The 18,195-nt window shown below is 39.5% G+C and overlaps 1 protein-coding gene across 1 annotated transcript in view; it reads right to left on the reverse strand.

Annotated features, from left to right (window-relative positions):
- Window positions 1-2,776: 2,776 nt before the first annotated feature.
- B3GLCT (beta 3-glucosyltransferase) overlaps window positions 2,777-18,195 on the reverse strand; it is a 112,912-nt gene continuing 97,493 nt past the window's right edge. Inside the window, exons 14-15 of the mRNA XM_015563892.1 lie at window positions 13,603-13,747; window positions 2,777-3,811 (exon numbers count right to left, since the gene is read on the reverse strand). Of these exons, the coding sequence (XP_015419378.1) occupies window positions 3,644-3,811; window positions 13,603-13,747 (313 nt within the window). The 3' untranslated portion in view covers window positions 2,777-3,643. The remainder of the gene's footprint in view (window positions 3,812-13,602; window positions 13,748-18,195) is intronic.

Here is an 18,195-nt window from a genome sequence, read left to right on the forward strand (position 1 = left end):
ACCCTCTTGTAAGGTCCTAAGACCCCCGGGGAGTCCGTCGGAGAGGGCGACGACCCCAAGTCAAACGCAGAGACCCGATCTTGATGCAAAAGCAAGAGGATTTTTATTAAAAGCGCAGCGCAGGGGCCCTCGGGAAAGGTCAGTTAGCACAGACCGGTCCCAGGAAGAGATAAAATGACTCTGCTATGACTAAACTAGGGCCAGGGCTTGCAAGAAAGGTCTGGGGGAGGGAGAGGCTTCTTCCTGGCCTTACATTCCCCCCTCTCTTGGCCCGCCACCTCTGAGAACTGGGTCCTCTCCTCTCGCTACCTCGCCCTTCCTACAAGTCTCCAGGTGCTTTCTCTCCTTCCTTGATATACGTCTTCTCCTCAGCTGGACCTCAGTTTGTAATTCCAGGAGAATGTTCTCCAATTTAGTTGTATTTCCAGTATGGCCCCGGGCCAAGGTGCATGACAAGCCTGCCTATTCGGCTGCCATTTTCTCTCCTCCGTAACCTTTGCATTCTTGAATCTTTCTATTCGGTTGGACCTTCATTCCATCAACACCTTCTCAAAGGCCCTCTCTGACCACTCCATCAGAAGTAATCCCCAACCCAGACCCAAGTCTATCACAGGACCCTGTTCTTAGTGTCTTCGTTTATCACTATTAGAAATCATCTTGTCCATTAATTTGTTTACTGGTTTTTGTCCCTTCTCCTTACACTTACCCCTATTCCAGGAATGAGTGTCTTTAAAGTGAAAACATCTGATGAAAGATCAGAAACAAAGCCTTCACTTTCTAGGGAGGAGGAAAACACATTTTGCAGCTGACATGTTTGTATAATGCTTGGGAACATAAAACAGTAGTCTCCAGCATGTGCCAGGCATTCACAGATTCCAGGGAAAAGTGGTGAACAGCACAGACAAGGGCCATCCCGTTATATCTGGCACATAATGGGTGTTGAATATTAAACAGTGGCTGAATGAATCTATTCATTTTAGTTCACAGAAATTACATCTCTGATTATGAATGGACGACAATAGAAAATTCTTACAAATGTCTAGTACACATTTTTGAGAAAAAAATAGATAAAAAATTATAAGGGCTTGGATGTGGCAGCACTAGAGATATTCAATAAATGAGGGTATTCAGAGAGCACTATTCTTTACAGACCCGTGCAGTGTCCTTGCAGCCTAGTGTGCTGTTGTTTTATAGTCTCAGCCTCTGGAGGCTGTGTTTGGGTCTGGCTTCTGACTTATCTGTAAGATGTGAAGAATCCTGCATAGTCAGATAACTAGCTTTGGCCACAGAAGAAATAGCTTAAAAGCAAATACAACATTCCAGTTATTCCACATACAACTCCTTGAGGTTGATATCCCTGGGATAAAAATAGCCATTTGGAAGTAAATTTCTACTAAAAAAGGCAAAGGAAGTAGGAATAGAACAATATCTTTCCTGGAAAGTTCAGATTAAAAACTTAGTTCCTAAGATATGAACTATATGGCAACCAGTTCCCAAACAGCATCTCCAATTCATTACATAATACAGATCATGGTGTTATAGGCTCTGTAGCACCACATTTTCCAATGTGTAATGGTTTCCTCTTAAGGGGATAGGTTTTTATTAATGTTTCTCTCTGAAAACTGTCTTTACTGAGCTGCAGCTTTTTTCTCTGAGTTCTCTAATCCCCTTCCCCCACTCCTTCTAAGCTCCCGTTCCAGGTTGAACTAATAAACGCATTTGAGAAATCAGAACCTTAGGCAAAAACATTTTATTTGTGGTTAGGCTTACATGGTTCCAAAAAGTAAACGTAATTCACAGAAGGCCTGAAGGTACCAGATGAGGTTCTCTGGTATCAAGAGAAGGCACTGATTGGAACAGAGGAAGCACAAGGTATGTCTTTATGTTCCAAGGCCAGTTTGATCCTATCGAGTGAATATGCTGCTTTCCAAGGGTGACGACTGGTAGGCAGGCACAGAAAGAACTGAAGACTGTCCTCCACTGGGCTAGGCAGCCAGGCCCTCCAGTATTATTACAACTGACAAGAAGGTGAGGATGATGGTAGCAATGACAATAACCAAGCTACAACAATGATGCTGAAGTCAGCAGCAGCAGCTGACAATATCTATACATTCCTTGGGTGCTTCTACCCAGCAGATCGTCTGTTCCTGATCCATTTCTTCGACAGACCACAAAATCCACTTTAAGAAAACATAAATGCAACGCATTCAGGTGACACTGAAAACACGTAGGTACTCTTATTTGCTGATTTGGAAAAATGGTAAATACTCTGGTATCATTTTGGAAATGAGTGAAATCTAAGCTACGAGAGAAATATACTGTTAAAAAGCACGTACGCATGGGGACTTTTGGTGGTATGGCTTTAAAACCTATGCTTGGCTATACAAGCATTATAAGCAAAATTAACAAATAGCAGTTTTTATTTTTTTAAAAAGAAAAGAAGTATTTTGCTATACCAAAATTAGTTTAAGACGTATCAAAGTCAAATTTTCTGCAAATATCTTTAGAAAATGGAATTATGTAATTAAAACATCATATGAGAGTACTTTTTACAAATTAATAGTAAATGTGTTAAATCACTATATATTAAAGATATAATTTGAAAATTAGAGCTGTTTCACAATATTATGTTCAAATTTTATTAAGAACTCAGGAAAATTGGCAAATCAACCACGCTGTCCTTCCAATTGGGTTTCATGGTAACTGAGAAGGGATACCTATTCTGAGTCGAGAGAGAGTCATTAAGTAACATTTAAAGAAAAAAAAGAGCAAAACATCAGGTAAAAATTAATTTAATTCAATTCCAGAGACTTACATAGAGCTCACTGACTTAAATAAAACATGACAACTTTGTTTTTAAATATTGAGGACACAATTTCCTGGCAGCATCCAGCACACTTTCCTGTTACAAGCAAGCAAGAAAAGATAGTGCTTCAGGGAGAAACAGGACACAGAAGAACCACTAAAGAAGTGAAAAGTCCCCACAGAAGACTTCTTTTTTTTATGAGGCACAAACAGAAAAAGAGATAAAACATAACAACCCTGATTACAGACTATGGGGAATTTCATAGCTAGACTCTTTAAGATGTTTTATGAATCATCCCTAGTATGGCATTATTCCTATTGGGTAACCAACAAATAATTTTCACCATCAACAATACAGTTACAAGTTCACACCACGGTAATATCCATTTCAATCAATGTTCCTTCTCTCCCTCTCCGTCTCTCTCTCTCTCTACACGTGCATGCACGCACACACACGCACACATACAGAATGATAAACAGTCACATCTCTCTGGTCTCATGCCCACTGAAACCTTCATTAAAATGAAGAGAAGGAACAGAAAGGAGACTTCTGGTGCTATTTATTTTCCCGTGACAGTAATAAAGCTGCTGTGCCACAGCTTGAAAACCACACAGGAATCATTGTGTAGTACAACAATGCAGAATGCAAAAGCAAGTGATTTTTCCAGGAAAAAAATTTCCTTTATGATTCTGTTTCCTCCCTCCTCAAAAAATACCACATACAGGATTTCCACCAAAAGTCAGGAAGCTTCTGCGGCATATGCCAAGCAGCACATGGACAGCCCACAGGTGGAAGCTAAAGTCTGGGCTTCTGTTTGTGCTCCTAGGTCCCCAGGCTTTATAACTCATCTTCAAAGCCTTTTCGTGTCTCTGGCCTGGCTTTGTCTTCCTTGCTGGGTGCCAACCACGTGACATAAACCTTCAATGGGTCACTGTTCCAGTGTTTATGGAAGGATATGGGAACCTGATGAGAAAGGTAGTCCTCAGGGTAATCCACGGGTCGGGCCTGCAGGAAGAAAGGAGAATTATGCTCACTCCTTCATTGAGAACAATTTTGCCCCGGGATAGCATGTGAATGTATGAAACGATTGCATTCTTTCAATATTTGGTATTGGTTATGGGAATCTAAAGCAAGAAGGAAAATCTGTTCCACTACAACTTTTCCTCTCACTGTAGGCTTGTAGCCTTTGCGTCTCCAGGTACTTTAATATCCCAAATGCATCACTTTATGCCTCTGTGGGAGATTCCTCGACCACAGGTAATAAATATAGAAGGCTTTGCATGGTAATTTCAGTTACTATTAGGACTTCTGCAAAAAGGCAGAAAAAATTATTTCCCAGGTCCGTCTACAGGTACTCCGGCCAGGTGGGGCAGGACATTCTCAGGGCTCCCTTTGCCTGTCTCCTGCTGACAACTCATTAGGAATGCCTGTGTGTTTTAGTGGAGGAAATGTGAGGCTAAGTGACCACTCACCTCCTACCTGAATATCTCATCTGGCTCCAAAAGTGTAAATGGACGTTCTGCGTAACCCAAAACTTTTTAATGCCTAAAAAGCATTTGTATTATCATTTCAAAATTCTCTAAACTTAAGAAATGAAATTTAAGTAGAATCAGATATAGCCTAGACCAGTGATGGTGAACCTTTTGAGCTCGGCGTGTCAGCATTTTGAAAACCCTAACTTAACTCTGGTGCCGTGTCACATATAGACATTTTTTAATATTTGCAATCATAGTAAAACAAAGATTTATGTTATGGATATTTATTTTATATATTTAAATGCCATTTAACAAAGAAAAATCAACCAAAAAAATGAGTTCACGTGTCACCTCTGACACGCGTGTCATAGGTTTGCCATCACTGGCCTAGACAGACAAGACTGAATAAGTAGCTTAAAAGGTCTGGAAGCAAACTGATACCAGATCCTGTTTTGTTCGCTCTAAAGAAAGCATCCATCTTCTGTCAATGTTCATCTTGTTTATACATCTCTACAGCCTATCTGTGTTATATAATAACTCACTGGGTTAGAAATACTAAGAGTCTATACCTTAGTAAAACTAGAAATGATACATTTTAAGAACAAGTCTTTTCTAGACTAATATTTTATTAAATTTAGCTTAAATTTTTCATAAATATTTAAAGTCTTGTGAATGGTTTCCAGAATACCTTCATTAAAATTTTATTTCATCCAGTCCTTGAAACAACCTTGCAAGATAATCAGATTATCATGATTCATCTCTAATTTATAGATGAGGAAACCAGAGCTCAAAGAAGTTGTGACTTCCATGGGGTAGTATGACGAGCAAATGTTGGAATGGGGGCAAGGGCTGGTGCCAATTGCTAGTCCAGTGTCCTACCGGGATGCCTGAGCTGGACCTCAGTGCACAGGCCTGGCACACCACCTGTGCTTTAGTTCCCCAGCCTCCCTGGGAGGCTGTGTGCAGTGGTGGCACATATATCCTGCTCAGATGAGTGCCCAAACGATAATACCTGTGAGGAAGGCTTCAAAGTAATGAACGGGGAGAACCTTCACACTTGTCAACATTTGGTATGGCCACTGTATTTCCCTTTAAAAATTCTAAGCACTCATAGAGTTAAAAATTTAAAAAGAAAATTTAAAAGGAAAATACAGTGAGATAGCAAAAATAAACTGGATTTCTGTCTAATTGAGTTGGGAATGTTTTGAATATTAGCTGAGGAAATTCATATATTTTGTGATGTTTATTAGCAAGGCTGTCTGAGAGTTTGCTGGCAGGAAGGAAACCCTAGGAGAAACTTACTCCCAATTCAATTCTCAGATAATCCCACAATGGCCCCAAAGAAAGAAAAAAAAAAAAGCTGTAGAAACAAATCACTGCTGTTTTTCACATTTATAAATGAAAGGTGGGAGATACAGATATGCCTAACAGGAAGAAAAGAAATGCATAACACCTTTCTCTTTATTAATTTCTTGCAAAAAACAAACAAACAAGCAAAAAAACCAAACCTGACAATCAATTTATTTCTCTAAGTTAATAAAAGAAAGTAATTTTATGGATCTACAAACTTCTAAAGTCTGAGACTACCTACTGTCTTTCCCTCTATTAATATAATTTAAAGTGATAACTGCTTCTCAGGAGCCCTGTATGCAAGGGAAGAGCTGGCCTAACAAGCATTAGAAGGTGCTAATCATATCTGATAAATGAGGTCACAGAAAAGAACATGACAAACTAGAAAAGTGAAATGATCCAAAGAGGCATCTATAACATCGAGACGTGTACTAGGAAATAACCTCTCATAATCACATTTCTGTGCCCAAAATGCCAAAAGGAAATCCAAACTGGGCAGGATCAGCATGAGAACATAAATTGGGCAAAATTAACATCTTTTACCTGTAAAGATTAGAGCACACAAAATAGTACAACAAATGGAGATTAAAACTGTATTTCCTTAGACATATATCCATGTGTTATAGCTGTATTGAGGTGTACTTTATATATATACAATTCACACACAGTTACAGTAGTTTGAAAATTTTTGGTAAATATCCAGTTATCCAACCACAAATCCAGTTTTACAACACTATAATTCCCTGGCAAGCGTTTGTAGTCAATCCCTGTCCCCACTGGCAGACCCAGGAAACCTAATTTGCTTTTTCTCTATAGTATTGCCTTTTCTAAAACTTTCTTATCAGTGGAATCATATAGTATGAACTAGAGGCCCGGTGCACAGATCCGTGCACCAGTGGGGTCCCTCGGCCTGGCCTGTACCCTCTCACAATTCGGGACCCCTCAGGGGATGTTGGACTGGTGGTTTCAGTCCAATCCCTGCAGGCTAGGCTGAAGGACCCCACTGGTGCACCGTGTCCTGGGCCTCTAGTATGCATATAAGATCTTTGGTTAATCTCTTCCCACCCTCCCCTTTTCCCCCTCCCCTCTGAGATTCATCAGTCTGTTCCATATTTCCATGCAGTATGTTGAGCATCTGCCCCCTGGTGGTCATTGCGCATCACAGCTACCAGTAGAATGGTTGGACGGTTGCTTAGGCTTTTACATATATATACTAGAAGCCCATTGCACGAAGATTCGTGCAGTAGGTCTTCCTTCCCCTGGCTGCTGCCACGGGTTTTCCTCCGGCACCCAGGACCCAGGCCTTTGGTCTGGCCACAGCAGAGAAGCCAAGCCTCTTCAGTCTTCAGTCTTCACTCCAGCTGGAGCCTTCAGTCTTCACTCTGTGCCTGCATATGCAAATTAACCGCCATCTTTGTTGGGTTAATTTGCATGGTCACTCTGATTGGCTGGTGGGCATAGCGGAGTGACACCAATTGGCTTGTTTCTCTATTATTAGTGTAGATATAGATTTCGTGCCTGGCTTCCTTCATTTAGCACAGTTGCATATATCAATGGTTCATTCCTCTTACTGCTGAGCAATATTGCATTGTGTGGAAATACCACACAAACAACAAACATTTCTGATCACACAGCTTTCATGGGTCAGAAACCTGGACACACTTAGCTGGGAGCTCAGCTTCATAATCTCTCAGGAGATGCCAGCCCAGGCTATGTGGTTTCATTTGAGGCTCAACTGAGAAAAGAGCCCCTTCCAGGCTCACTTGGTGGTCATGGTAGTATTCAGTTCCTTGTGGGCCAGTGGACTGAGGGCCTCACTTCCTTGCCCCCCTGGGCAGCTTGCTTTACCAAACCTTGCAAACCAAAAAAAGCCACAGGGAGAGCCTGCAAGGAAGATGGAAATCTCCTAACTACAGAAGAAACATCCCATCATCTTTGCCATACTCTATTGACCCACACCCAAGAGGAGGGGATTACACAAGAGTGTGAACATCAGCAGAAGGGGACCATTGAGAACTATGCCTACTATGCGTATGTTTAACTTTTAAAAAACTGCCAGAATGTTTCCAAAGTGACTGTCTTTTATATTCCCACTAGAAATAAAGGAGAGATCCAGTTTTCCAAATCCTCGTCAACATTTGGTATGGTCTCTCGTTCTGCTTAGCCATTTTAGTAGACATATGGTGGTGCCTTATACAGACTTTAGTTTACATCTCTCTAAAGACTGATAACATTGAGCATCTTTACATGCACTTATTAGTCATTCATGTATCTTCTTTAGTGAAATGTCTATTCAAACGTTTGCCCATTTTAAACTGCATGGTTTGTTTTCTTATTGAGTTGTAAAAGATTGTTACATATTCTGGGCACGGGCCTCTTTCAGATATATGAACTGCAAGTATTTCTCCAAGTCTATGACTTGGATTTTTTTTTTTTCTTAATGATATCCTTTGAAGAGCAAAGTTTTAAAAATTTGTATGAAGTTCAATTTGTGAGTTTTTTTTAATATGGATCATGCTATAACGCCAGAAGAAATCTGTCTCAAAAAAGGTCACAAATAATTATCCCTATGTTTTCTTCCAGAAGTGTATAGCTTTAGCTCTAATATTTTGTACTATGATCCATTTTGAGTTAATTTGTGTGTATAGTGTGAGGTAAGGTTCTACGTGGATATATATAATTGTTCCATTCCCCACTGGTTGCCTTCGCACCTTTACCATAAACGGGAGGGTTTATTTCTAGAATCTCTATCCAGTTCCATTGTTTATCTTTATACTAATCTCATATTGTCTTGATTATTGTAGCTTTATAAGTTTTGAAACCTGTAAGTATAAATCCTCCAATTTTCATCACCTTTTAAAAATGTTTTATATTTCCATATACATTTGAGAATCAGATTGTCAATTTTTATAAAGAAGCCTGCTATGACTTTGATGTGGATTTCACTGAATCTTTAGATCAATTTGGGGAGTGTGGGGAAATAAAATTTCCCTGAATTAGTTTTCATATAAAAAAAGAAAAAAGAAAAGAAAAGCTTTAAAGCTGCCTATTGAAACATCTCATATCCCATGAGAATCAGATTTGTAGCTATTTGTCTATCTAATTTCTCTGACCCAAAATGACAGTAAAACTTTCCTTATCTTTTGAAGAAGTCCAATGGTTACATCCTTGTATTAGTCCCTAGGTTAAGCCCCAAGGTGCCAGGAAGACCTGAACACTATCACCCTAGGGATAAAATTACATTTAAAAAAGGAATATGGTCCCTGAAGGTAGAATATATATATATATATATTCTACCAAAAGGGGAAAGGGACAGCAGCCTCCCTCACCTTTATAAACAGAGAAGATGATTTTTTCTTATCCCTTGCCTACAGGTATCTGGCTATTTGTATGGGACAATTGACCTGGCTCTCATCAATATTGCCCTAGGCAGTGGTCAGCAAACTGCGGTACCTTGAGTGTGGCTCTTCCACAAAATACCATGTGTGGGCGCGCACGTACAATGTGATTGAAACTTCATGGCCACACTCAAGGGGCCAAAAAACTGTGGCTCGTGAGCCGCAGTTTGCCAGCCACTTCCCTAGAAGAAAAAGCCAGGTCAAAGGGTTGTGGGGAGGAGGGTCAAGGTGTACTTATTATTTACTGTGAGGAATTTAATTTAAAAATCTGAAAGCTGATACAGAATATTTCATATATACATTTAGAATATAATAAAGTGAATTTTTAAAATATAAGAAAGTAATAGACATTTTTTAATGAATTTAAAAACATCAACAGTGAAAATTTCAATCATAGCAATATTGTGTCTTCCAAACCATAAATGTGTATTTACATATATACACATATGCATACATGCATACAAACAAATGCAGTCTTTTATATTTTCCCTCATTTTAACCCATCCCAGTATTATTCATTCCTTCTGGTATCTTCCAATTACCATATGGAATTATATCCTTTCAGCCCAAAGGATTTCCTTTAGTTTTTCTTGCAGGGAATGTCTACTAGCAAAGGATTCTCTCATTTTTTATTTATCTGAGAATGTCTTTAATACACTTCCATTTTGGAAGGAAAGTTTTACTGGACATAGAATCATTGGTTGATTAGTTCTGGTTCTTTTTTTTCTTTCTGCCTTTAGGCTTTTATTATTTCTAGTGAAAAATAAATCAGCAAGTAATCTTATTTTTTGTTTCCCTTTTCATTAGGCTTTCTGATATTTTTAAGATTTTTCACTTCTTCATTGTCTTTCAACAGTTTGTGATTCTTTTTATAATTATCCTACTTGAGCTTTATTGAGCTCCTTAGGTATATAGATTAATGTTTACATCACATTAGGTAGGTTTCAACTCTTATTTCTTTTTTTCTTTTTTTTAAAATATATTTTATTGATTTTTTACAGAGAGGAAGGGAGAGAGATAGAGAGTTAGAAACATCGATGAGAGAGAAACATCGATCAGCTGCCTCCTGCACATCTCCTACTGGGGATGTGCCTGCAACCCAGGTACATGCCCTTGACCGGAATCGAACCTGGGACCTTTCAGTCCGCAGGCCGACGCTCTATCCACCGAGCCAAACCAGTTTTGGCTCAACTCTTATTTCTTAAGAAAATATTGTTTTGGCCAATTCTCCCCTCTTTTTTTTAGTACTCTCATTAAATGTATGTGGATATACTCTATGGTTTACTCATGTCTCTAAGGAGGCTCTGTTCATTTTTCTTCAGTCTTTTCTCTCTCTTGTCTTTGGATTAAGTCACTTATATTGTTTGCCTTCAGATTCACTAACTGTTTTTTCTACCATCTCAAATTTACTGTTAAGTCCATCTACATAATGTCTCATTTTAGTTAATAGATGTTATAACTATAGAATTTTTATTTGGTTCTTTATCATAGTTTCTATTTTTCTATTAAGATATGCTATTTGTTGTTATTGTCATCATATTTTCCTTTAATTATATGAGCACTGTTTCCTTAATTATGTGCCTATAGTATTATTAATTCCTTTGAAGTCTTTGTCTATCAATTCCACCATCTGGTCCCACTCAAAGTCAGTTTTATTGATTACATTTTCCCCTGAGTATGTCTCTTTGCTTGTCTCATGATAATTTTTTGAAACTGATTATTTTAGATAATGTATTAGAGCAACTCATAAATCTGTTTACCATTAATACTTTTTTCTTAAGTAACTTGCTTGGACTTACACTGTGGAATCTTTTTTCCTGCAGTGTGTGGCTGCTGGTATCTCCATTCAAGTTTAGTTCTTATTTTTATGTGGCTTGCTAGAAGTTATCCTTGTTCTTGAATAGCTTGGTAGTCAATTTAAGATATTGGCAGGGATTGCACTCAAACACCTCGAGTCCATCAGGTTCTTATCAATGTATGGGTTGGAAAGTACATTCAAAGCTTCAGTTGGTTTCCAAACATGTTTTGGCTTTTACTTTCTACTAGGCTCATCCACGGTCCTATGCGTGTACACATAGTTTCTTAGCAGGCCAAGAATTGTGTAGAGTTTTCCTATTCATACTTTTGCTCTCTCATTTACAGGGTATTGGGTATTGTTACATTTTTGACTAGTACATCTTTCACTGTATCCTAGATTGCAACTTCAGGCCAGTAAGAGGTGCATGTTTTGCTTGCAAGTTTCCTATTAAACTTGACAATTTTAGTTAACAATTTTAGTTTCATCTCTCCCTCCCCAAATCAAGTTTACTGACTCTGACAGCAAAACTGGTGTTCTCTCCATCCAGGCCCAACCAGTAAAACTGGGGGGACTTCTGGCAGAAATGGCTCAGAAGACCTCAGACACTGTTGTTCTTACCCAAAACTATAGCAGTTTTTCAGCAGTAAATGCTTCTGGTTGATTTTCAGAATCTGGAAATGGTTATTCTGACAATTTTATGCAGAGGGTTCACTGGCCATTGCATGTTGGTATACCCACCAGTAGCATAACATTTTGGAAGAACAGAAAACCATATGCTCTGGGAACTTTCTTTGTAACAAAGGGATTACTAGGATACACACTTCTTAAAGCTCCCTTCTAAACCTATAGTTTTACCAAAACCTTCCCTGACCAAAAAGAGGAGAGTGGCCCAGGCAACTTTGCATCTGGGACTGCTTCCAAATGCCCACTGCATCTCTAACTCATCAGGAATCCTAGATTTTCTCTTTTCGCCTCATATCCATTTTTCAATATGAACAAATAATAGTTTTTGGATCAGTGTTCACACCTTACAAATGGAAAGTAAATTCAAAACACAGCAAATTCTCTAAAAGGGCTTAAGAACAAAAAGGTATCACAGTACCTGTTGGGAGGTCAGGGTTTAAGTACATTTTATGATTTTGTAAAGGCTTAAAATTTATTATGTGGACTACAGAAATCAAGAGTTTTACGATGTAGGGAACAACAATTTTTAAAAATTATCTTCAAAGGACTTTCACTCAAGGAAAATTTCCATCTTTCTTTTCTCCTTATCATGTTATTTACTCATGTATTCTTTCCCTAAGTAAAAAAGGTTGTCATAAAAATCCAAGACATATTAACAAAGATAATATAGTTCCCTTATACACCAAAAGTTTTAATCACCGTTCCTTTTCTATGATAGAAACATGAGATAGAGCAAGAGAGAAAACCAGAGAGAATAATTTGCTTTTCTAAGTCAATATAACACAACACATAGACTGAAATGGGTAAGACCATTCAAAGTTTAAAAGATGGATAAGTATCTTCTGACTGGTATCATGAAGGAGGTTTCTCATGCATTTCTTATTATTTAAGGTCTATTTTTTAATCCTTTCTTGTGGTTCACAAAAATGTGGAAATGGCCCTAGCCGGCTTGGCTCAGTGGATAGAGCATCAGCCTACGGACTGAAGGGTCCCAGGTTCGATTCTGGCTGAGGGCACATGCCTGGGTTGCGGGCTCATTCCCCAGTAGGGGGTGTGTAGGAGGCAGCCAATCAATGATTCTCTCTCATCATTAATGTTTCTATCTCTCTCTCCTCCCTTCCTCTCTGAAAGCAATAAAGAAATATATGTTAAAAAAACGTGGAAATGGATTCTGCCTTTTTGATGCAAACATCTTCTTTACCTTGCTCACATTACTTTTTATAATGCTATTTCTGTCACGCTCAATTTTCTATATTGCTATGACAGCATCTGCTGCTGGCTACCAAATCATAAAGACCAAGTTTTCAATATAAGGAGAGCACTGAAGATACACGCATTCCTACATTTCAAATTCCAAAAAGCTTTGTACTGAAGAAGAGCACTGACTGGCTGTGGGCTATGCTTATTTTTAGAGAAAGTGTATCTGCTGTTAGTCTTACAATATCATAATATCAGAACATCCACTGACACAATTCTTAAAAAACTTACTAAAAATAATGCAGAAAAATTGCCTTCTCCAACCCCAAACTGCAGTATGGTGAAGCTACTAGCACCAACCACCCCTGGTAAACATCATCTTGTCTCTTCTATGACCCCCAGAATATATGCTTATTGAGATATATAAAGTTTAGCCACTCAGTTTAATAGCAACCAAAGGGGGTAAGCCCAATAAAAAGGTAGCCAATGGGCAGCATAAAAATGGAGGACAGTATAAAATTACATACATTTGATGGCCTGCAAGACAATATTAGGTCAATCCTGTACATTTCTAATAATTCTTAAATGCCATCAACTCTTTAACTCAAAAAAATAAAAATAACATAAAGGGAAAAGAGAACAAATTTTCCCTGTTGTTACAGCCAAGGGTCCTGGTCAAACTCCATTTCATTTTCTAGATTGTTCTGCCTTCCATCTTCCTGCTGCTCATGGTACAGCATCAACCCGCTGGACAAAGTGGTCAGTAAGAATGCCTATAGAGCCTGTCCATGTGGTTTTTAAGACTGTTTCCAGAAAAATATGTGAAAGGCAAGGAGGAGAATCTTTCAGTGAGAAAAACTCCTTCTGAGGTAGAAATAAAAAACATGTCCTCACCTGGTGGAAGAGGGGGCTGTGTGTCACGGGGATTCCCAGGCTGCCGAAACACATCCCCAGAACCATGTCATCAGGAGCATCGTTGCTGTAGCAACGACACTTACTGGCAAGAAGTCTCCTGATGGCTTCTCTGCTGAAGACCATTCTAGCAGGAAATCAGAGCAGACATAAGGGTTACAGCTGCCCCTTGAAACCATTAATCTGAATAAAGAAATATCATTCCAAGGCCACATTTCTGATAGAAAAAAATGTCACATCAACAGTATTGTATATTTAATATAAATTCTGGGGTAAATAGCTTTTGTGCTTTCTATGAAAGGAAAACCACTTATTTATCTAATTGGTAGTATTATTTCTTTATATATTTCTTGCTAATAGCACGCCATGTCCTTTTTCTATATGCCATTGGAGACTGGCATCATTCTTTAATTCCAAAATCTCAGTGAGATCAATAACAAAATCTATACTCCCAGCAGGTAGATGGACCCAGAAAAAGTAGGTACCTCACTCATACAGGTAATGACCAACAATGAGATCAAATCTAAGTCTACAGAAGCTTCCATAACATGGTTTTGAGAAAGAGAAAAAAGAAAACAGAGGGAGGAAGACTAATTAGCTTTAAACAGTGCTCTGATGGTACTTGACCTGATGCGTTGGGTACTTCTGGTGGGACTCATGTCCACTTCTGCCTTTCCAGACTCCCTCACCGCCCATCATCATAGCTTACAAATAGGGCACAACCCTGGGGAAGGCCTCTGCACTGGCAGTCTCTGGGGTTCCAGCAGAAGGTTGGCAGCAGTCTCATTCAGTAGCAAGTAGCAAGTTCTAGGTCTGGCTCACATGCAGCATTGTGACCGACAGCAGCAGCCATAGTAGTCCACACAAATGGGTTCCATAAAATGGCATTTGCTTTGTTCCTCCAGCTATAGGAGCAATAATAGCTTTCTCTGGTTACCACCTCTAGGTAAGGCCACTGCGCCCTTTTCCAACACTTTGTACCAAGTTCCTGAAATAAATTCCCCTTTTAAATATACAGGTTGGTTTCTGGTTTCCTTTCTGGTCCTAGGGTGGTAATGATCATCTCCTATAATGAATAACCCAGTAGCAATAAGGTTTAAGGGACAAATATGGTTCACAACTTCATTCCCAATAAGTAACAACACTCTTGAAGGCAAAACTGTCTAAAATTTATCTATATATTCCCACAGCTGAATATAGGGCCTCACACACAGTAAGCACCAAATAAAATTTTGATGTATCAAACAAGTGAGAATGAAGCTCCCTTTGCAAAGATCTTCCTGAAGGAGGAAGAGTTCAACAGATCAGTCTAGTAGGAAGGGAAAAAGGACAAAGCTTGGACATAATCACTGATGCAAAAATGGTGATTCCACACTCAGCTGGGCTCAGTTCAGAGCAGTTTAACTAACATAAGTGAACAAGCTGGCAACGCAACAATGCGGAGACGCTCTCCCTGCCCTTACAAGTCAGAAGACACACTATGACCAGACAGGAGAAAAAAGAAGCTCTTTAAGATTATACAGCAAAATGTGCCAGTATGAGGAGAACTACAAAAAGGGAAACCGCAAGCTTAAAACTCACCATAAATTGTCTTTCTTTTAGAAAGTCTAGTGCCCACCCATGACCCTGGGCCTCACACGTACATGGCTGTATCAAATTCCAGCTCATCTCACTGACCCGGGGAATAGAAGATGAGGAGACACACATGGACTGTAAACAGACAGTCCCCTTAAATGCCACCTATCTGATGCCATATCAAGGACAATTTCACAAGTGTGCTCGTATTCCAATCAGAGTTGTGATCTTGTTCATTGTCAACCCAATTTAAATAAAAATAATTCCTTTTTTCCTTTTGCCAGGATCTAGTAGAATGAGAAAGATCAGAAAGGTCTTTTAGTTGAGCCCACTCTTTAAAAACTTTACTTTATAGGAAGGCAAAATGCAAGGGTGAAATATTTACTAGTATTTTTATTTGTGCCTTCTCGCACAGAGCAGTCCTATATTTGTTATTCACATAAAATAAGTACACAGGACCTTTAGTGGCATATGTTTATTAGTGTGCTGATGGGTTCTTTCAAAATGAAGTTGCCCCCAAAATGGAAAGTTACCAGTCATACCATGCTATGTCTGCTATCTGTCAACTTTTAAATATTGAAAAGATATCGAAAGGCAGTAAGACTAATAACGTGATTTCCTTTACCATAAAACATACTAATTTAAAAATAAGAAAAACTGCCCAGCTGGTGTGGCTTAGTGATTGAGCGTTGACCCATGAATCAAGAAGTCACCAGTTCGATTCCTGGTCGGGACACATGCACAGGTTGTGGGCTTGATTCCCAGTACAGAGCATGCAGGAGGCAGCTAACCGATGATTCTATTTCATTATTGATGTTTCTTTCTCTCTCTCCCTCTCCCTACCTCTTTCTCTAAAAATAAAGAAAAATATATTTAAAAATAATAAGAAAAATTGAAATAGGAGACAGGGAACTGCCCCAGGGCGTACCAGAAAGTAAAAAATACACACTGAAAAAAAGTGCCTCAGGCGGGGGGAACTGGAGGAGAGTAAATGGGGGATAAATAGTGATGGATGGAGCCTTGATTTGAGTGCACAATATGATATATAGATGATGTGTTGTAGAATTATGCATGTGAAACCTGTAGAACTTTATTCATCAGTGTCACCCCAACAAACTCAATAAAAATTAAAAAAAAGATAAAGCACCTCAGAAACGTGACACCCTCCTCCTGACTCAGCTCTGACAGGTCAGCAGGATGGTTTCAGACAGTAATTTTCAAAAATTTACTTGACTGTAAACCACAGTGAGAAAACAAGAAACACATCCGATATTAAAACATTTGTGTGTGTGTGTATAAAACGGGAACAAAAATTTCACAAAACAATACTTACCCTAAACTACATGTGATACACTATAATATTCCTAGTTTATTCTATTCCATTCTAAATTTCATTATTTTAAAGTTTTGGTTTTATAAGCCATTAATTGATCCTGACTTACTGTGGAAGGGCAGGGCAGGGCAGGGCAGGGAGGGAGGAAGGGAGGGAGGGGAAGGGAAGGGAAGGGAAGGGAAGGGAGTCTGCTGATTTTATCAAAGGTTGACATGAGACAATCTCATGAAGAATGTGTTTCTGCATCTTTGGACTATTAAAAGTGCTATTAACAACAGAATAGTACACTGGTCAACGTTAGTTATGTAAAGATCAGTGCTCAGTGATCTACATTTGTTTATTCAGTTATTCATTGCACCTTATAAAAAAAATGAGTCCTATGCTAGGAAACAAGACACCAGCACTGCCTTCAAATAATTCTTAATTTAGGCAGAAAACAGAAAAGTAGGCATTTAAATAATGGTTTTCACATATGACATTAGAAATGCATCAACACAGATTTGAGAGGCTAAAGGAGGCTGAAGGCTCCCAGGAATAAATAAATGATTATATTGAGTCCAAAAGAATGAAAAGGAGCCCTGGCCAGTGTTGCTAAGTGGTTAGAGCATCGGCCCTTGAACTGAAGGTTGAAAACAGGTTCAATTCCCAGGTAAGGGCTCATCGCTTGGGGTATGTGCAGGAGGCACCTGGTTGATGTGGTTTCCTCACATCGATGTTTCTCTTTCTCTTCCCCTCTCCACTCCCTTCCACTCTATAAAAATAAAGGATTAGCCAGGGGACAGAAGCAGAAAGTTGAGGTGGCAGAACAATGCTATGTAGAGACCAGCAGATGCCACATAAGGGGAAAACTAGGCCTCTGAGGAACTGAGATGAGTTCAGCATGAATTTTTTAAGCTCTAGGGTATAGATGAATGAGGCATTTGCCAAGATCATGAGAGGGCTGGTAGACTTTATGTGGAATGTGGAGGCACTGGGAGTTATAAAAGGATGCAAAAGACTCCCTTGGTAACCACAAGAAAAAACAACCACATTAACCTAAGGAATTTTTGCAGAAATGGATGATATGAAGCCCAGATGAACTAATTCCTAGAGAAAGGCATACTTCAAAGGCAGGGAGCAAACTGTGGCAGCTTTTAGGGACAATGGCCTAAGAGCAGGAGGGTGAATGAAAAGACCTGCCAAAGACTCTGGCCCCAAGGCAGTTGCCTCAGGAGACCTGGGTGGCTGTGGATTAGGCAAACTCAGGGTGATTAAATGAGGCCTATCTTGTTGAAATCTGAATGATTATCTCCTAGTCTTAAAAGGCCAAAAGTTTGGAGAGATAAACCAAAGAATTTATATACTTACTAGAGGCCCAGTGTACAAATTCATGCATGGGTGGGGTCCCTCAGCCTGGCCGACAATTGGGGCCATCTCACCTAGTCCTGATTGGGGCCGATCAGGGCCGCCAGCCAGGGGGAGGGACCGTGGGAGGTTGGCCGGGGGGGGGTCCCTCAGCCCAGCCTGCACCCTCTCCAATCTGGGACCCCTCGAGAGCAGTTGGACATCCCTCTCATAATCCAGGACTGCTGGCTCCTAACTACTCACCTGCCTGCAAGCCTGATAACCCCCCCTCCACTCCCCTGCCAGCCTGACAGACGCCTAACTGTCCTCCCCTGCTGGACCGG

The sequence above is a fragment of the Myotis davidii genome, unplaced genomic scaffold (assembly GCF_000327345.1).
Source record: "Myotis davidii unplaced genomic scaffold, ASM32734v1 scaffold119, whole genome shotgun sequence".
Classification (NCBI taxonomy): domain Eukaryota; kingdom Metazoa; phylum Chordata; class Mammalia; order Chiroptera; family Vespertilionidae; genus Myotis; species Myotis davidii.